This window comes from Mustela nigripes, chromosome 8 (genome assembly GCF_022355385.1).
Source record: "Mustela nigripes isolate SB6536 chromosome 8, MUSNIG.SB6536, whole genome shotgun sequence".
Lineage (NCBI taxonomy): Eukaryota > Metazoa > Chordata > Mammalia > Carnivora > Mustelidae > Mustela > Mustela nigripes.
Window position 1 is genome coordinate 13,122,502 of NC_081564.1, and position 20,984 is coordinate 13,143,485.

At 45.6% G+C, this 20,984-nt stretch overlaps 1 protein-coding gene across 1 annotated transcript in view; it reads left to right on the forward strand.

Moving 5' to 3' along the window:
- FBXW8 (F-box and WD repeat domain containing 8) overlaps positions 1–20,984 on the forward strand; it is a 126,427-nt gene that overhangs the window by 92,441 nt on the left and 13,002 nt on the right. Inside the window, exon 8 of the mRNA XM_059408516.1 lies at positions 13,986–14,113. Coding sequence (XP_059264499.1) covers positions 13,986–14,113 — 128 coding nt within the window. The remainder of the gene's footprint in view (positions 1–13,985; positions 14,114–20,984) is intronic.

Here is a 20,984-nt window from a genome sequence, read left to right on the forward strand (position 1 = left end):
CTCAAGCAGACTCCCTGCTGAGTGTGGAACCTGATGCAGAGCCTAATCTCCTGACCCTGAGATCATGACCTGAGCCAAAACCAAGAGTTGGACACTTAACTGACTGAGCCCTCCTCCACCCCCCAGACACCCCCATGTGCTAGATTTCTGATTGTAACTGAAAACCAAGATGAACCAAACATGACCTCTGCGTAGGGCTTACGATCTTGTGGGCCTTACCAGCAACTTAGCAATACAGAAGTGGTTTTCTCCCCATCAAGAGGAACCGGAGGCCATTTTACTGAAGTCACTGAATTTCAGAGCGGTGAAAAATTATACAGATAAATAGATGAGGATGGAACATCCAAATGCGTTTCATATACGTTTTAGCACTGAAATGGTATCAGGAGGCGAGAAAACCGTTCTGTATTGTTAATGGATAATAATAAATTCTCACGTGTTGTGGAAACCCTGAAGCACCCCCATGGTTCTAGGGTTTCTCAGGACAGAGCATGGAACCTCTAACTGCAGAGACCTTTCGCCACCAACTCTGATGTGCCCTGTGATCACAGTGCGTGACTCTGCAAGAAGCATTTCTTAGAATACTGCTGCTGCTTGTGGAAGCTAAGAGGCCTTTAGGGTCTCTAGTGGTCCTGGACCACTCCTGAGAGGGAGCAACGAAGTCAGAGGAAGGGAATAGAGGGGAACGTATTTTCAGCTCCAGTCAAGTAGTGGGATAATTGCTGGGGACTCAGCAAGGTTCTGGAGTCCGATAAACCTTAGGTGGGCTACTGGCATGCTTCAGGCTCCCCATTTGGGAAGGGAAAAGACCTGGGAAAGGCAGATAATGTGCTTTGCACGGGCCTGGTGCTCAGCACTTGTCAGGTTCCTCTTTCACCTCCCCACCCCCTAGCTTTAGGTCAGGTTGGAGCTCATCAGGAAAGCCTGGGCAGGAGGCAAGCCCAGGCCTGAAGGGGAGGAAGTATGGGGGAGCAGTATTGGGGTGGTGCAGGCCACCTGGAACACAGGGACTAGCAGGGGGCAGGGCTAAAGCCATGCTGGTAGTGATAGCGGTCTGTGGTGCTTCACGAGATTCATTTTCCCAAGAACTGTTTTGAAAGAATATGTTTAGAATAGATAAGGGATGGATCAATTTAGCTTCTTACAGAACTAATGGAATAAGTTAATGTGAATGCTGAGTCACTTTGTGTCAAAGCCTCTGACACGTGAAGCCTTATTGGAGAGGGCTGGCACTGTGTCTTAAACATTTATTGTCCTCACTTACATTTGCATGATTTTGTACACCAATGACATTTGTGTCATTTTCTAATTGTTAAAAACCTGGACCAGTATTTTTTTTTTTAAGATTTTATTTATTTATTTGACAGAGATCACAAGGAGGCAGAGAGGCAGTCAGAGAGAGTAAGAGGAGGAAGCAGGCTTCCCGCTGAGCAGAGAGCCCTGTGGGGCGGCAGGGGCGGGGGGGGGGGGGGGGCTCAATCCCAGGACCCTGAGACCATGCCCTGAGCTGAAAGCAGAGGCTTAACCCACTGAGCTACCCAGGTGCCCCGTGGACCAGTATTCTTGAAGCTCTGAGCAAAATTACAAGATGATTACATTGACGTATATGGTGATCATTGCTTTTCTTCTCTTTTGCCTCTTGAATTAGCTTAGAATTTTATTTAGGGCCTATTTTTTTTTTCTCTTTTTTAATCAAAGTATAGCTGACATATAATGTTATTAGTTTCAGGTGTATAACCTAGTGATTTGACTGTTCTATACATTGTTCTGTGCCCACCACAGTAAATGTAGTCCCCATCTGTCACTATACAATGTTATTACACTATTACTGACTATATTCCCTGTGCTGCACTTTTCATTCCCATGACTTAGTTGTAACTGTAAGTTTGTATCTCTTAATCTCCTTCACCTGTCCGAGAGGATCTACAGATGGCCTGTTAATAGGGCCCAATTTTTCTAATGGTGTTCTTGGTGATTTATGTGAAATTTTCATCCTGGTTTACCATTCCACACCCATGGAAGAATCTGAACTTGGAGGTGACCTTTGTGTTTGTTTCACCTCACAAATAGGTATGGCTTTGGCTTCTTTGTGACAGATGAGTCTTGGAGTCAATAGGGCCCAAGCAGCAACTAGGTTTTGTTAGGGTTAAAAATAAGCTTGTTTTTCAGTTGATAAAGATCAAGGGACGCCAGGAGGGGGCTATGGGAAAGATTTGTCTTTACTCTAGGACTAAAAACAGTAACACTGTAGAATCAGCTGCATGCTCTGGTATGTAGATGTCCAGACCATTGTAACCCATGGGTAGGTTGGCGGAGAGCAGGAGAAAGAAGGCACCCAGAAAATGACCTGTGTGAGTAGAATTTCAGGACATTTAAGACATTTTATTGTTCTCAAATACACATAGCTTAGACTAACAAAATATTACAAGTTAGAGAACTTTGCTTTTTATTCAATACATAAATGAAATATGATTTATTCATTTACTCAGCACTCCAGTTTCAATGAGGCATCACGTTAGAGTGGGTTAATAATTATAAATTATTGAGTTGCAGATGAGTCCTAATGGACGCAAAGTTACTCTTTTAAGCATTCTCTCCGCGTGTTATTAATTTGCAGGGTAAAGGAAAACTCCAGCTCAGTCCAAGCTTGAGGGATCATATTCCAAATTAAGGAATTTGAGCTGAGTAATGAGGTTTATAGTGTGTCACAGTGAGGCCAGGAATCCAACAGAGTGACCCTCACCAAATGTCCACAGTTGCTAGAACCTGTGAATAGGTTAGGATACATGGCAAAGGGGAATGAAGGTTGTAGAAGGAGGTAAGGTCCCCTGACCTTAAAATAGGAAGATTGTCCTGGATTATCTGGGTGAGCCCCATGGAATCGCCAGCATCCTTAAAAGTAGAAGAGGGAGGCGGGAGAGGAGGTGATGCCCTGTGAGAAGGTCCTAACTCCCTGCTGACAGCTTGGACATGGAGGAAAGGTTCTAAGAGCCAGGGAATATGGGCAGCTTCTAGAAGCTGGAAAAGGCAAGGAAACGGATTCTTCCCTAGTCTTGACCAGGGAACTAGGTGTTAGCCAGTGAGACCCACAGTAGGTTTCCAACCTACAGGATTGTAGAATGGTAACAGTTTGTTTCAAAACAAAAAGAGGAGGCAAGGAGTGGACTGAACTGTGGGGCATGCAGAAAGCAGCTCTGCTGGGACCTGGGCCCCGGCCTCTGCTCACCTCGCCTGCTCCAAAAAGATGCTTTGATACGGGACTGACTGACTGGACCTCAGCCAAATTCAGTACCCAGATCCTTTGGATCTTTCTGGGTTAGGACCTCTGGTTCAGGCTCTATCTACTCCTCTGGGTGGCCATATTGGCCTGCAGTGTTTCCTTGGAGTGTACACTCTTGTCTCATGTTCACAAAAATGACATGAAAATAATTGCTCCCAGTCCCCCCTCCCTTACTGGTCCCTGCTCTTTCCCCACCTCTGTGCTCTTATACCACCTGGCAGCATACCTCCTCATGGTCCTGTCAGGCTTTACCAGAGCTGTGGCTCCGTGCTGAGGACGGTGGGTGAGGCCCTGGTGTGCTGGCCTTCAGACTGGCCCTCAGGATCTGTAGGAGTCCAGTTCTTGCTCTCATCCCACACCTCCAGAGTGAGTCCCTTGCTCCAGCCAGGCCGACTCCGTCTACAACAGGACATGTCTGTTACCAACGGAAGCATTCCCTCTTTCCCTCCTGTTTCTCCGTGTCCTTTCAGGAAAGGTCTGTCCAGAGTCCCACTTACCAGAAGGAGCCTTATTGACTCGCTGGCTCTCAGTGAATACCCTTCTTCTCTGACTTGTGTGGTATGTGGTCTAAATCTCACCTTTTGGTACTGTTACTGCCCAGCACTTTTCTTAACTAGATTAGCGTTAACTGGGAGGCAGGAAGTGAGCATCTACAGCTGAGTAATACTTCTGTCATGGTAGAGACTCATTCTTGGCCTGGGAGGCAGTATTGGTATAGTGGGGGGTTCTCAAATGCCAGGCAGCATAGAAATATGTGGAACTCTGGACCCTAGCCCCAAGGGTTCTGAGTCGAGGTTTGGGGTGGGCCTAAGAATCTGCATGTCTGGCAGGTGCTGTAATGCTCCTCGTCCTGGGGCCACACTCTGCGTACCACGGGGTAGAGGTTTCAAGAGCGAGCATGGGTGTGGAGGCTCAGCACCCAGGTTTGAATCCCAGTTCCACAACCTCATCACTGTAGGTGCTTCCACCTCAACACACGTCCATTTCCTCATGTGTATGACGGGTAAAATCCTGTGACCCCCACCGTATGGGATTGTGGGGAGCAGGCATCGTGGTAGTCTTTGCACCTAAGAGGACACTATAAACGCTACCCATTATTAAGAACCATTTTTCTTGGAAACCGAAAAGGCATTGTGCAGACACGTAGGGATGGGACTGGCTGGGCTTTGCCACCTGTGTCCTTGGCCACTTTTGTCACCTGTGTAATTGGGGCAAGCTAATGGGCCTCCACTTCTTTGTGCATAAAATGTAGGCAGTATTATTTGTCTTCTACTTGGTGGTTGTGAGAATCCCATAGAATATTCTGAAAGGATTTATGTGAAGGAATATGAGGATTACTATTAACAGATACTATTTATGTATTCTTTAAGTGCAAAGCACTTCTGAGCTTGTGTGGGCGGGGAGGGAGTCCAGTTGTGAACCACAGCTGTAGTGTGGACCGTTTGCCCGACACCGAAGGCCCTGACCGTTCAGCACATTTGCTCACTCTCCCCTGTCAGCTGTCCTGTGTGTCCAGGGTCTGATTTTAGCTGCGCACTGCCTGTCTGCCTTCTAAGCTTTGTCCAGTCCAGCCTGGGGCCACACTCAAAAGTCACCAGCGCAGTCAGACGGGAACCGAGAGCCCGGCCGGTGTGACCGCCTGCACAATCCAGTCCGATGTTAAGTGTGTAGGCTTACAGACGCCTAGTCTGCGGCCTCCATGGCCTCCATGTATGCAAGCAGTGGACGGAATAACTTTCTTGCGGGCTGGGAGCAGTTACCTGTGGTTGCTGTTTGTGAAGCACTTTGAAACTGGCTGTGCTCTTTGTTACCATGAGGCCTAACAGGAGGACGGGAGGATTTTCAGCTTTCGGTGGCATGTTTGCATAAAAGTATGATCTCTTCGCTGGGCTGAACGCGTGGTAAGGAGCACTTCTGGTCGGTTTTAGGTACCCCTTCACCAGTTCTCTACCGTCGCATCTCTGTTCCTTATTCTAGCACTAGGGCAGAGAGTGTCTAGAGAGAGCCCTCTGCAGCAAAGCAGAGAGGCCTGTGCTGTCCCCTCCACAAGCAGACCGCTTGCTTTATCATCTCCAGCATCTACGGATATAGGGTTGAGAGCGCGGGAGAGAGATTTGGATTACACCTGCCTGCATTTTCACCCGAGCGTACTCCTGCTCTCTGGGTTCCTTTCAGGTTTAGGTCACAATAGGTGTTGGTTTGGCCTCACTCTGGTCCTTTGTAGACATCTGCCCACGCCACAAAGCCCCCACGTTTGGCACAGGCCGTGGTGATTGGCAGTGCCTTCGCGGGCAGAGTCCAGTCCTGGAACGGCGGGGGGTGCAGGTGCATTGGCACGCGGTGGTGGGGAGCGCACACAGGCTTTGCCGGCCCAGCGCTTGGCGACACTCGGCAACACCGTCCCGTCCCTGAAATATCTTGGCCTTGTGGGCTTGTCACTCCAATTAAAACTTAAACATGAAAGCAGCCCAGGCTGCTGCTCCCTTTGTGCTGCGTTTGAGTGTGGCCTGTGCCAGCAGCGTGTCATGGAGACTGCGGAGGGGGCGCTGCACTTCAGGGATCCGCGCTCACGCCGGGATCCGTTCTTCAAGCCTTGCATCTTGCTGGTTGCTGCTGCTAAGTGCACCTGGGAGGCAAGTTTCTGTTTGCCAACAGAAAGTCACCTTTGGGATGGCGATGAGAGTCACTGTGCACATGTTCAGAGATATGCCGTGTTACCAAGCCTCCCGCTCTGACTTCTCTCTGGCGAGGGCTTACAAAATAGTCTCTCTGGCTGATTGTCAAAAATTACATCATATCGGAGTAAACTGCTTTTAAATCAGACATCCATTATTCATGTATATTAACTGCTTTTTTATTTTTTTATTGGCTGTTTTGTGTATGATTTACTCTTTTCTCACCAGGCCCCCCCTCCCTCCCCAATTGTCTGTCTTTCTCATCGTTTTTTAAATCTTAGCTCATCTGTGAATTTATAGAGGCTGTTCACTTAGCTCTGTATGCGAACATGAATATGCAGACCCTGCATTTTTGCAGCGAAATTGTTTACCACGTTATTGCGGGTCATATTGATATTGGGTCAGAAGAGCAGCTTGGGTCATTTGGGTCATGAGTAGACTTACCCCAAAGGCTGAGAAGTCTTTTTATTTTGCAATTTTTTAAAAATGGGCATTACTGGTCTTGCACTTCAGGATCTGTACTGAATGCAACTGTACCTCCCACTTCTGAAACCGCTAAATATGTTGCCATGAGTGCAAAAGCAAACGGACTTAATTTGTTCATTTGTATGCGTGGAGCAGATCTCTCCCGTAGGTCTGTGGGCCATGGGCCTGTGATCGATAGATACAGGCAGAGACGTGTAGCACTTACTCATTCTTTCATCAAATACATGTTGAGTCCCTCCTTTGTGCCAACCATGGGAACTATCTGTCCACTGCAGACCATTGCACTGGAGGGTCCCCTGGGCGTCTGGCATCTGTGTGACTGTGGTGCATTGCCCTGATCCGTGGCACTTGTCTGTGTGGAAGAAGGACTGGACACAGTCTGTTCTACTTCTGTAACCCCAGATCGGCGTTGTTGTTGTAGATAGTCAGTATCTGCATACTTTTAGCACATTTACCTGAATCTTGGCTTACGGTTCCTTCTAGCATCTCAGGCCTTTTTCCTGGAATGATTGCCCATCTTCCCAAAGTATAATCTTTAGAAGTTCCTTTAGTGAGGGTCTTTTAGGCACAGGTGTTCTCTGTGTTTTTATCCCCCAAACCTCTCTTTCTCACCTCAGTTGAAGGTGGTTTTGCGGAGCCTTTCTAATGGTTGGCTGGCAGGTCTTTTCTCTCAGACCTTTGAAGAAATTATTGGTTTTGATTCCTTTGGGGCCACTGATATCTTGACTGTCAGTCTAATGGCCTCTGCTTTTGTCTGCTTTGAAGACCTTTTCCTTAGTTTTCTCTGGTTTCTCTCTTATGTCTGTAGGTGTGCATGTACTTTTATTTTTCCTGCTTGGGATTTCTTGTGCTTCTTCCCTTCCAGTTTAGAATGTTCTGAACTATTGTCAGAATTTTCGTCTCCCTCTTCCTGTCTGGAACTCAGGGGGCATGTGTATTGGACTAGCTTGTTGTCCTCTGTGCTAGTCACACTGTCCATCCCTGCTGCTCAGTGTTACCTTCTGATGATGTCTTCAGATCTGTCTTCGGTTCACAGAAGTCTCTTGGACGCTGATTGGTTCTTTAACTCATCGATTGCCTTTTTAATTTCTAGAAATTCTATTTGTTTTGTTTCTCCCAAGGCTGCTTTGCTGTTTTTAGCCCCTCACCCACTTTTATTTCTATAGACATTTTCAGCACATTTCTTGTTTTATCTAATAAATATCTGATATCCTTGGAAGTCTAATTATTCTCTTTGTTTTCTACCTCTCATTTATGATTTGTTTATTTGGGATTTTTTAGAATTATGAGCTCGTATTTGGCTGATCTTGATTTGTAGGTTTCCTAAGGGGCCTAGGTTGAGAGGGTCATCCTCCTGAGAAGACTTTGCCAGGTACCAGGAGACAGGTTACTGACCTGAAAGTACTTTAAGTAGTAGGCATAGGGATTTGGGGCCTTGCAGGTAGCATAAATTCAAAGTGAGAACCTGTGTGAGGGCAGAGCAGAGCTCACATTTTCCATCCTGAGCTGAACCTGAGGCAGACAGGCTTCCAGGTAGGCTCTCTTTGCCAGTGGATTGACTTTTTCCCTAGTTTGCTTTTTACCGAGTGTACCTATCTGTACAACGGCCCCAACTGGAGGCAGACATCTCAGTTCTGGTGTTCTGTTTAGTGCTGGCCGGAAACTTTGCTGCTTCTTGCTCCAGTTCTGGGCACCTGGTGCTGGCAGATGTCGTCAGAGCAGCCCCTGACATGAGTGCCGCTTCCTTTTCTGGTTTTAGCACCCTCTTCATTTTTTGGCTCCTCAGAATTTCTCGGATTTTTTAGGAGTTAAACAGAATGTCTGAAGAATATTTAATAGACTGAAACTTATCCAGCATTTTCAGTGTTTGTAAACAAGAGGGTTTTCTACATATTCTAGTCTGCTGTGTTGTCAGGGTAAAACCTTAGCCTAGATACAGTCAGGGTGTTCTAGAATCTGGATTTTCTGGAGAGAGATCTATGGAACCTCCTACTTTGAGTAGGATGAAGTGATTCTTTGCATATAGACCAGTAGTAAAATTAGGCATCCAGAAATGAGGGAAGAATGTGTTAAGCAAAACAAAGCATCTCTGGGTATTTATTATGAACTGGACTGTGGTGAGCTGGATACCATGTACCAATCAGTTAATCTCCAAGCACACACTCGGTCCTTGATCAGTGCCGCAGGAGTGAACGACAGGATTTCTGCCCCCCAGGAACTTTGAGCCTAAGTCTGAGCAGTGTTTTACAGCGTGTGGCGTGGTGCTTGGTAACAGAGCCTCAGGTGGCCTGCCCAGAACCCAGTGTTTGAGAACACAGGTCTGGGGGTTCAAGATGGCATCTTGGGAACACCAGGTGAAGTGTGTAGACAGAAAATACATTCAGTACTGACAAGAGTGGAACTTGTCAAATTGAATTCTGCCAAGGGCACAGAGAGAGCACAAAATAAGCTTAATTGGGATGGAATTGGAGAGAACATGAGGATTATTTGCTTTACTCTCTAGAATTTGGCTTCTTACCAAGACTATCCCCCTTAGAAGAGCAAAGTATGTGTGGCAGTGATGGGGGTGGCTTCTTAGGGAATCAAGAAAGAAAGCAGGTAGATTTTGTCATCTCCAGGGATTTCAGATATCCTCACCCACAGCCACCCTCAGCCCAGCATCTCCCAACCTTTAGCTCTTTGTCACCTCCCTTTTTTAAAAATGGCAGCAGACAAGTGATCTTTATGCTGTTTTATTTTTTAAATTTATTTTTAAGATTTTTTAAAAAGATTTTATTTATTTATTTGACAGAGATCACAAGTAGGCAGAGAAGCAGGCGGTGGATGGCGGTGGGGGGTGGGGGGAGCAGGCTCCCTGCTGAGCAGAAAGCCCAGATGCAGGGCTTGATCCCAGGACCCTGACATCATGACCTGAGCCAAAGGCAGAGGCTTAATCTACTGAGCCACCCAGGTGCCCCGTATTTTTAAGATTTTATTTATTTGTCAGAGCACACGCAGAGGGAGTGGCTGGCAGAGGGAGAAGCAGGCTCCTGATTGAGCAAGGAGCCCAATGCAGGACTCAATCCCAGGACCCCAGGCTCATGACCTGAACCAAAGGCAGATGCTTAACCAGCTTAACCACCCAGGTGTCCCCCACTGTGCTTTTTTAAATGCCACCATCTTGTAAAGAAGCCTTCTGACCTCTCCCCACTCCTTTAGAAAGGCAGTGCTGGGGCCCTGAGGAGGCAAGCCGATTGATCAGGGGGTTGGTGTCCTGCCTTTGGCCGATTGAGGACTATGAGGAGGACTTACTGTTTGGGTAAGTTTAAAATCAAAACGGAAATGAAGTTCCTTTCTTCTTCCAGCAGTGCATGACCAAAAGTCTGGGACTGCGAGGCTCTATAATCTCTTCGTAGTGATTTCTGTGTGCGGCTGGCTCCTGTTTCATTATGAAGGTAGCAGGAGTCCCAGATTTAGGAAACATTTGCAGTGACACTCAGATGCCATCCCACTGGGTGGGTGAAGGACCTTATCCCACTATAGGGACAGTAGCCGTTTCTCAGCTATTTCCTTCAAGCTTTGGTTGGATAGCCGGTCCTGGGCACACCAAATATTCCGGGTTACTCCTGGAAAGTACAGGGCCCACCTGCACCAGGCACCCCTGATATTGGCCCTGGGGCTGCCGCCTCCTTCCTGATTGTACCCTGCCCCTCCCCTTGCCATCACTAGTCACAACACCAGATGCAAGGACCTGGCTGTGAGGTGGGTTTCCTCAGAGAGGCAAGTCCCAGGTATGGGGGAGCGGGACGGCTGGGGGCCGCGCAGCAGCTGGTGAGAGGATCAACCTTTACAGCCGGCAGCAGGCTGAGGCTTCTGCAGGCCCTCCGCCATCCTGGGTCATCCCAGTACCGGCTGTAAAGATGATTGATAAATATATGTTGACTTAACTGTTGAACGAAGTACATTATTGGTCTAAAAAAGAGAAACAACCCAAGTAGCCATCAGTATGAAATTACATATCCGTAGAGAAATTCTGTGCAGCCATTAAGAACAAGGTCTATCTATAGAGACTCATGAGGAGAGGACTCTCACATTGTTTAGGAAAAACAAGTTGTAAAACAACATAATTCCATTCAAAGGAAAACAGTTTTATATACACACAGACGCCTGGGTGGCTCAGTTGGTTGGGCAGCTGCCTTGGTCATGATCCCAGCATCCTGAGATTGAGTCCCACATCGGGCTCCTTGCTTGGCAGGGAGTCTGCTTCTCCCTCTGCCTCTGCCTGCCATTCTGTCTGCCTGTGCTCGCTCTCTCTCCCTCTCTCTCTCTGATAAATAAATAAAATCTTTTAAAAAAAAAAAAAAAGAGACAAGGCAGATCTGTGTCAGAAGGAAGTCTCACACTGTATACACCTAACTGCTGAAGTGGTTATTTCTGAGATGGATCTATAGAAGGTTTTCAACTTCTTGTAATTCTGTTAGAATGTGTTACAATATATATTACACTTGAAATCAGAAAAAAATAGATTGTTTAAGAAAAAGATTTCAAAGAAATCTGAACAGCTGCCAAAATGGAAAGTTTGGATTCTTAAACTAGGGTTTATGAAAATACGTTAAGGTTTCTGGGGGCAGGGTGGGGGGGGGGGCCTTTCTGCTGAAGTTCTTTTTGTTTTATTTATTTATTTTTTTAAGATTTTATTTATTTATTTGACAGAGATCACAAGTAGGCAGAGAGATAGAGGAGGAAGCAGGCTCCCCGTTGAGCAGAGAGCCCGATGTGGGGTTCGATCCCAGGACCCTGAGATCATAACCTGAGCCAAAGGCAGAGGCTTTAACCCACTGAGCCACCCAGGTGCCCCCTGAAGTTCTTTTTAAACAATGCTTGTTTCCAGCAGGTGCCCTTTCAGTAGCTAGCTACCTGGAAGCCAGAGAGCAAGGCACACCTCCCGGTGTCCTCTGCACAGGCATCTCCTGTAGTTCTCTCTGCAGAAGAGGCGCCAGCCTTAATTTTGTCACTTGAGCTCATACTTAAACTAAAACTTTGCTCTGTAATCACTTATGTAGGCTCTTTTGTAACATACATTTGGTACTTAAAGGGAAAAATCCCAGCAATATCTATTGATTTGGCGGTCACATTAGTGCAGAGCATTTTGTCTGAGATTTTAGCTCTGGGTAGTGTTTTCCTTCTTTCTAGCATATCCACACACCTCTGAGAGGGAGTCAAGTGGCCCTGGGTTGAGACTCACCCAACTAGGGCAATAAAGAGAAAAATTAGTCTAATGCATGGTCTTAACAAGAGGGGGAGTGGGAGCATGAATAATTAATCTCACTCGTCTATGGCAATCAGATAAAATGAAGTCCCATTTGCTCAACCTTATTAAAAGAGAGAGAGTGCGGGAGGGCGGGAGGGAGAAATGGTAAAGGTCGTTAAGGGACTTTTAACATGGAAAGAACCGCCTCGGAGATGGGTAATGTGTTTTCTAGTCTCTGTGGTCTTTAACTAACCCTAATGGTAAAGGTACTCTTTGGATATTCTGATTCATTGAATTATTAAACATTTCAGAAAATACTTGACTCTTGACTACGAACTTTGATGCCTTTATGATGAATTTGCAGTCTTTCTGGAGAGGGATCAGATTTCCCTGTGTCACTTCGAGAGGACCCTCCGCTTGTCAAAAAGGAATGAGAAAAAGAAAAGAGGGTCTCAAGACCAGATTTTTATTCTTACAATTACCCAAGACGTTCGCACATCAGAGGCCTACCTTCCTACTATGGAAGTTGAAAACAAAAAGAAATTGAGTCCAAGAACTCTACCAAGAGCTCTATTTACATTAGCCTATGTGAGAGACCATGAGATTGCTGTTAATTTTTTTCTTCCTCCTAGAAATGATCTTATGCAGCTTTTAGGTTATTTGCTATAGATAGAAGATTTGATTATTTCTTTGTACTTACTTGGAAGAATAACTTTTTTTTTATATTTTAGAATTATTGAATTACTTTCAGAATTATTAGAACTGTATAGAATTCTTGGAGTTTTTTCAAAGTTATTTTCCACTGCATGAAAACAAATAAAATTTAGCTTGTTCTCTATAGTCTTAATAGATTAGGAAGGCATTTTCAAATTTGAAATAGTCTCTCTTCCTTTCAGGAGCTGCTGGCAATATTAATTAAGGTGATAATCTTGTTTTAACTGTGAAGCATTTCCAAAGATTCACTTGTTAGAAATGTGTGTTGATAAGGAGATCATGGTTTTCAAGGTAGAGATCATCAGCCTCTCAATTCTGAAAGAAGAATATCCTGATAAACTGATAAATGTAAGGTTGAAAAAGGGAGCGTGCCGTCTCCGTGTGTGTGCAAAAGGAAGAGAATCTCTACAAAATATTAACATTAATAGTTTTGAGTTCAGTCATTTTAACCGCATGATCAACAGAAAAGAATACGTGCCCAGAAGTGTATGTGTGTGTGTCAGAGAGAGAGAGAGAATGAGGATGAGGTGGCTTTTGAACTGTGAATTTGGGGGCACACATGGGCAGTATCTTAAGTATTTACAACAATGACTAATCCATAGCAAGCATCTAGGGCTTTTTAATGTTATTTTTATTATTTTATGTTATTTTTATTCATTTATTTGAGAGAAGTGAGAGTGATCACAGAGGCAGAGGGAGAGGGAGAAGCAGACTCCCTGCTGAGCATAGGGCCTGATACCGGGCTTGCTCACTGGACCCTGAGATCATGACCTGAGCTGAAGGCAGACATTCAACCAACTGAGCCACACGTGCACCCCCATAGTAAGCATTTAATGTTAATTAATTGAATTTTTTTTTTTAGTAAAAGACTTAAATAATCTTTAGAAAGATTCCTCATGAACCATCTTTTTTTTCTTTTTGCTGGAAAGAAAGCACAGAACTGTTCGATCATAATGAACACGTAGTCTAGAGACACCCTATAGAACAGAACCTCCTAAAATTAGCAAGGGGAGAGTGGCTGGAGAGAGAGATGTTTGGGAATGTCAGTTATACCTCACTTAAAACTTGTTTTAATGTTTGGGAATAAGACTTTGTGTTTTGGTTTGTAGTTTAGTCTAAAGAAATCATCTGTCATGTAGTGATTAACTATCCATCCTCCTGGAAATAGTACCATTCTTTTTTTCTCCTTCTGGGATAGCAATACAGAGATGGGGAAAATGAGATAACACAGGCTGGCACATCTGTGGACATCAGAAAATCAGAAGGCAGCTTCCCAATCTGATGTTGTCACTGACTCTTAGTTTCCATGCTGCTCTTTCTGGGTTAGGAAATTGGGATACCTAACGTCCCCATTTGGTGTTTTCCTTTGTGTCCTATGACTTTTGTACCTTGGCCTGGGAACTCTTTGGCTGTTCTTTTATTTTCTTTTGCATTTACTTTTGTCATTCTAAGAGCCATATCCCTGTGCTGGAAAAGGTCAGGAAATTATGCAGCAGTACATGTCCGTTAAGGGTTGCTGGGTGATGGTCTAGGATAAGAAGTGTTGGATGGGGCTCTGCTGTACACAGCTGCACACCCACGTATCTTCCTTCCTTCTCAGATCCTGGTGTACAGCCTGGAAGCAGAACGGTGCCTCTCAAAGCTGGGCAACGCGCTTGGTGATTTCACTTGCGTCAACCTCAGAGACAGCCCTCCCAACCTCATGGTCAGCGGCAACATGGACAGGAGGTAGGTGTGAGTGAAGAGCCATGTTTTGCAGCCGCGGTGGCTTTCTGCCGGTCTTTGCCCCTCGCCTCCCCCGTGCTCGCTCATTTCCTCTGCTGCTTGCACGGCTGCGTTCTCACTCCACAGCCTTGCCGCCTCAGTTCAGCCTGATCCTTAAATACCGTCTCTGTGAACTTGGAGAACAAAGTCTTGCATTAGGTAATAGTTGGACAGAGCTAGCTCTCGGCCTCGTTTCTGAAACGCCATGGGAAGGTGGTCTTTTGAGCCATTTGGTGGACACAGTTGGTAGAAGGTCCAGTGAGACCACTTGGAATATCTTTTGTCCCCCTGCTGCAAAATTTGTCTGGCATTTAAAAGCTCACTTTCTAATATTAAAAACAATAACCTAAGGGCTGAATCATGTTCAGCAGAATAGGATTGCCTGCCAAATGATGTCAAGAGTGTATTTCAGAACACTATGGTGTCCCTCTGGTGATGGGGGGGAAAAGGGACTTGATGGGAACAGATTCCAGTTTCTATTTAGCTGATTAGCAGTCTTCTCTTTAACGCTTTGGCTTGGGGAGTCGGATTTTCCTGCTACAGGGTCCAGTGCCAGTAACGGACGCTCCAGGAACCACCAGCACGAAAGGATTAAAGTATTTGAAAAGACCCTCTGAGTCCAAATTTTAGGTCTTTTTCCCTCCCCGTCCCTTCTCTCCCTTGTCTTTTCTTTTCCTTGTCTTTTTTTTTTTTGGCTGGTTATCTGCCATGTCTGATCCAGTGCCCTGAAGAGAGGTAGCATGGCTGGAGGCCAGGGTCTGCCGGCGCCCCCTCCCCCGGGCCCGGCCCCGGGCTGCAGGTGGTGGGCTGCTCGGTGGGGGGATCAGATCGCAAGGCGGGCACTCCTGTGTGCCAAGTCTCAGACCTCTGCCGCACCAGTGCAGCAGCTTGCAAAAATAATTATTGTGTCAAATAATATTTTCAACTCCTGACCTTCACCCCTCTGCTACCCCCTTCCCTTAGAGCAGAAAGATAATGTGAGTGTGCTCTGTGGAAAGAAAATTGGTTCTCAAGGCTTCCTAAAATGGCTGATAATTTCTGAGCTCAAGAATTGAACTCCTCATTGTATGTATAGTTTTTCTCTAAAAAAGCAAAAAACAAACCAGGCTTGGTAAGTGGCCCCACATGTGGCACAGCAAATGAAATCCGTTTGCAGTTTACTTCTATGTTGTGGTTTGCAGACTGAGCCGCACAAAGGCTCCACGCTTATCTGATAGGATCTCCCCCAGGGATCGAGCTGCTACTACTCTCTTTCCAGGACAGCGAATGCAGAGGCCTCTTGGGGGCATCCAAATGGAAGGGTTTAGGATTGTAGGTCATCCCTCAGAGTTTGCTTACGGCATGAGCATTTAGGTGTTCGACTATAGCTAGGCTCCCAGGAAGCCGCCGTGGTGTTCCAGTGCTGTTCCAGAGAAGAGGTCTCTTCTGCCTGCATTACTTAGCCCAGTCGGCTGGACGGGGACAGTTAAAGCCAGACTGTCCCAACCCTTGTCAGCCGAACAGCATCCGGTCCATTAGCAGACCTGCAAACTCTGTAAAGCTGACCTTGTCCTCTGGAGCAGGGCTGCCAGAAGAGGAGCTAAAGGCCCTATGGAGAGCGGCTCTCTGGTCATGTTCAAGTGCAGATCTGACCATGTGAAGTCTGTTTCATTAGGAAACCAGTGTTATGGTGTGGATTTTTGGTTTTGTTTTGTTTTTTCATCCTCGGTCTCTGTGGATGTAAAGAGCAGACTAGTGGCTTGGAGTTGAGAAGGGGGTGTTCAGAGAGGTGTTTCATCAGGGCAGTCCTAGATGTGCCAGCTGGTGGGCCGCTGCTGGGTTGTCAGGGGCCCGCCGTCACAGAGGTCGTTCCTTATGAATCAGAATAGTAGCATAAGCAAAATGAATTTGGAAATACAGGGGTTAAAAAATTATACCTCTGGAAAAAGGAAAGAGTAAGGAATCTAGAGTTTCAAATCTAGTAGCAGGAATGGGGTGTGCATGTGTTTTCAGCAAAGGCTTACTAGCTAGGAGTTGGATCTCGTTAGAGAAGCACACAGAGGCTCTTATAGCTTGTGTTTTATCTCAAAAGTGGGAGCAAGGGGTCCAGTACTATGAAGAGAACAATGTACTTGGTTGTCAGTTAACGGCCGCTGCAATTTTAAAAACCTGGAACTTCCTTTTTAAATTTTTATTTAAACTTAATTTCTACTGCGCCTAGTACTCTATCAATACCTTGAAAATGAAGTGGACTCTAAAGATACATAAAACTGTCCCAGGTTAAGACAAAAGTAATCTTCATGAATGTAAGGAAATTAGCAAACAACGGGTAGAATTTTTTAAGGCATTGGGGGGGGGGGGGGGAGTGGCTAAAATTTAAAGGGAAAGAATAGCTCACCTAGCATCTCACCCTTTCCAGAAAAAAAAAATCTGATAAAGATGAAGAGAATGATTAGGGTGGAAATGGTTATGATTGGATTGTGCTTCTCCCTTCCTGGGAGAAAAGGGCCATAAAGCAGGGAGAGGGAGGAGTATGGCTCTGCACAAGAGTTTTAACATCATAGATTATTGACTTCTTCTGAACACACATTTTGTCCTTTCCTGCTAAACCAAGAAGAGCGAGGAGTAACGTCAGGAGTGGGCTCGTGTCTGTTCTCCTCACCACGGTGTCCAGCGCTCAGTCAGGGCTCAACACGAAGTTTTGTATTTATTCTAAGATGCCCTTTTTATATGTTCACAGCTGTGCAATCAGGACATATCCTTTATAAGGAAATCTTAAAATTAATTGGCAGCATTTTTAGATGCTACATGAAATAACGGCGTTTTCAATGAAATGAAAGGATGCATTTGCTCAATGAAGGCAACATGAATTAATGGCTTAGGAATGATAACATTTACAAGAAGCCTCAGTAGGTCACCAAGAGAGAGACTGAAAGAAATAGGCCAGTTTGTTGTTGTTTCAGTTTAACCTGTGTTTGGGGTTCACTGAGCATTGAAATCTCTACATTTATGTCTTCTACGAAATTTGAGAAGTTTGTGGCCATTATTTCGTCAGATGTCGTTTTCTGCACTAATCCTTTCTCCTCTCCTTTTGGGACTCCGGGATGTCAGACTTCTGGTGTTATCCCACAGGCCACTCATGCTCTCTGTTCATGTTCTTCCCTGAACTTCCTGTCCTTCAGAGTGTATAATAACTCTCCCACTTAATTTCAGGTCTACTGACTCTTTCCTCTGTCATATCCTTCTCCTCCTGAGCCTACCCAGTGCTAATTTTTTATTTCCGGTTTTTTGGGTTCCAAATTTGCATGTAGGTCTGTTTCTCTGCTCAGAACTTCATTGTTTCTTACCATTTTACCTTTACCTTCCGAAATATAGTTACAATAGCTGCTCTTAAAGTCATTGGTGATTCCCCAAATCTGGGTTGTTTTTTCCCTTAAGAGTGGGTCGCATTTTCCTGGGGATTTTTTGGTGTTTTTTGTTTGTTTCTGCGGTGTCGGGGGTGGGGATGTATGTCAAGTACTTTTGGATTGTATCCTGGACATTAGAAATGTCATGTTGTGTCCACTTTGGATCGTGTTGTATAATCCTCTGGAGAATGTTAAGGTTTTTGTGTTAGGGGGCATTTGGGGGTGGCTCAATTGGCGAAGTGTCGGACTCTTGATCTCAGCGTTGTGTGTTCAAGCCCCATGTTGGGCTCCACGCAGTGTGGAGCCTACTCTAAAAAAAAAAAGAAAAAGAAAAGGATTTTTGTTGTTGTTGTTGTAAAAAGGCAGTGACCCTGGTTAGGTTCAGACTGCATGTTCTGTCTTCTGTGGGTGGTAACTCCAGTGTTAGCTCCATTTTCAAAGGTTTTGTTAATGCTTCTCTTGGCTCTGTATGTGGTTTTTTGTTTGTTAACTAAAGTACAGCTGACATGCAGTGTTCTGTTAGTCCAGTGATTTCAGCCGTCTGTCCGTCATCACCAGGACAAGTGTCGTTAGCATCTCTTACCGTACAGTCTTGACTGTATTCTCTAGGCTGTACTTTTCATCTTGGCAACTTATTATTTTATACCTGGAATTTTGTACTCTCTTAGTCTCCTTCACAGTGTTGCTCATCCTTCCACCCACCCACTTCCTCTGGCAACTCCCAGTTGGTTCTCTGTATTTACTGTCCGTTTCTGTTTTTTTGTTTTTTCTCGTTTTGTTTTTTAGATTCCACATCTGTGAAATCATATGGTATTTGTCTTTTTCTCTTTGACTTCTTTCTCTCAGTATAATACCTTCTAGGTCCATCCATGTTGTAAGTGGAAAGATTTCACTTTTTATGGCTGAGAATATTCCGTTGTGAATATATACCGGATCGTCTTCATCCGTCCGACCATCTATGAACACCTGAATTGCTTCCATATCTTACTCTTATAAATAATGCCACAGTGAACACAGGAGTGCATGTATCTTTTCGAATTAGTGTTTTTGTTTTCTTTGGGTAAATGCCCAGAAGTGGAATTTTTTAATTTTTTGAGGAACCCCCGTACTGGTTTCCACAGTGGCTGCACCAGTTTCCTTCCCCACTAACAGTGCACAGGGTCCCCTTTTCTCCACATTTTCGCCAGTGCTTATTTCTTTTAGATACTAGCCGTTCTGACTGGCATGAAGTTATAACTCATTGTGGTTTTGATTTGCATTTCCCTGATAAGTGATGTTGAGCATCTTTTCAGGTGTCTGTTGGCCATCTCTGTGTCTTCAGAAAAACTGTCTATTCCGGTCCTCTGGAGATCACAGTGTTGTTGGGTTTTTTAAAGATTTTATTTATTTATTTGACAGAGATCACAAGTAGGCAGAGAGAAGGGTGGGGGGAGCAGGCTCCCTGCTGAGCAGAGAGCCCAATGCAGGGCTCGATCCCAGGACCCTGGGACCATGACATGAGCCGAAGGCAGAGGCTTTAACCCACTGAGCCACCCAGGTGCAGTGACAGTGTTTTAAATCTTAGATGAAATCTCGGAGCCGTTGCTATATGCCGCGTTGGAGCTGTCCTGCACAGCTCAGAGAGGAGCCGGAGATTTGTGTGCGGGCTTGTACAAACAGTAACAGGCTCTCTGTCAGTGTGTTCCTCTCTTCATCCCTATACTTTCCAGCGTTCAGAGGCTCTTTGGGCCTCTGACCAGAAGAAAGGGTTTCTCTCGGTTTTCCCTGCCTGCTTCACTACCACCGTGCAGCTCTGTGGTAACAAGGCTATGAACAAAGAGGGGGGGATCCCCACAAAGACATCCCTTCCCCAACACACACAGTCTTGGGACTGCAAGGGCCCTTTGCCTCGGTTCCTCAGAAAGGTGGCCTTTCTTTCGGAGCTCGAGCTCCTGCACTACCACACAACTCTTGGAGCTCATACTTGGGGCGTGGCTGAGAGAGAAGAGGGAGGAGATGGGAAACCTTTCCCCATGGGGCCCCTTCCTCCACAGCCCACCATCCGGAGTTGACTCTCCAGTGTCCTCAGGTGTTTGCTTTGTGTTTTGGCCAGAGGATTTGGTTGTGGTCAGCAGGAGACAGGCAGTAACGGGCTTCATTCCTCTTGGCCAGAGCAGAACCCCCACTTTCTCCTCAATGATTTAAATAAATGAATAGTTGGCAGTCGGGGGCTGTGTTAACTGAGGCCCCTTTCCATCCTCCTCATCGCTGACCTGCTCATTCCCCACCATGAAAACGGGGGGGTCGGGGGGGCAGCGGATCTCATCCTGGAACATCCTGGAACAAAGCAGTTCGTCACTGCTCTGCAGGGAGAATCTCAATAGGACTTGGTGGTAAGGGCCTATGTCAAGATGGGAGTGGGTTGCCAAGGCAACAGTCACTCTACCAACAATGCTCACTGCCTTTCTTGCCCTGGAATCTCAAGATGAGTTTTAAATTTTTAGCACCTTTTTTTGAGATAAATTCACATGCCTACAATTTGCCGTTTTAAAATTGTACAATTCACAAGGCTGAGTTATATAACGTTCACAAGGTTATGCCGCCATCACCATCACCCCAAAAAGAAACCTGTACCCACCAGCAGCCACTCCCCAGTCCCTCCAGCTCCTCTAGCTCTAGGCAGCCACTCTTCTATTTTCTGTCTCTCCAAATCTGTTTTGGACGTTTCATATAAATGGAATCCTATAAAATGTGACCCTTTGTGACTGGCTTCTTCCGCTTGCACGATGTTTCCAAGATGAACCTGCGTTGCAGCCTGAATCACTTCTTCATTCCTTCTGTGGCCAAACAGACGCAGTCGTGTGAATATACCCCATCTATTCGCTCGTCACTTAATAAACACTTGGGTTGTTTCCACTTTCTGACTATTGTGAATACTGCTGTATCATTCAAGTACAAATTTCTGTGTAGACATAGGTTTTTCATTTTTTTGGCTATATACCGAGGAGTGGAATTGTTGCCTTACATGGTAACTGAATGTTGAACCTTTTCAGGAACTCTAGACTCTTTACAAAAGTGGCTGCACCTTGTGACTCTCCCACCGACACTGGGCGACGGTTCTCATTTCTCCATGTCCTCGCGGGTCCTCGCCCAGCCTTGCCCTTGTCTCTGATTATAGCATAAGGGGTGTGAAGTGGCAGCTCATCCTGGGTTTGATTTTCGTTCTCCTGGTGGCTAATGTGGTGTTGAACTTTCTTTCACGTGCTTTTTGGCCTCATCGAATAAGTGTCTGTTCAGATCCTTGGCCTGTTTTCTTCGCTGGGCTACTTGTCTTTTTTATTTATTGAGTTGTCAGAGTCTTTAATAGATTCCAGATACCAGTCCTTTCTCAGATGGGATTTGTAAGCTTTTCCCCCCAGTTGGTGGTTTGTCCCTTCATTGTCTTGGTGGTGTCTTTTGAAGCCCAGAAG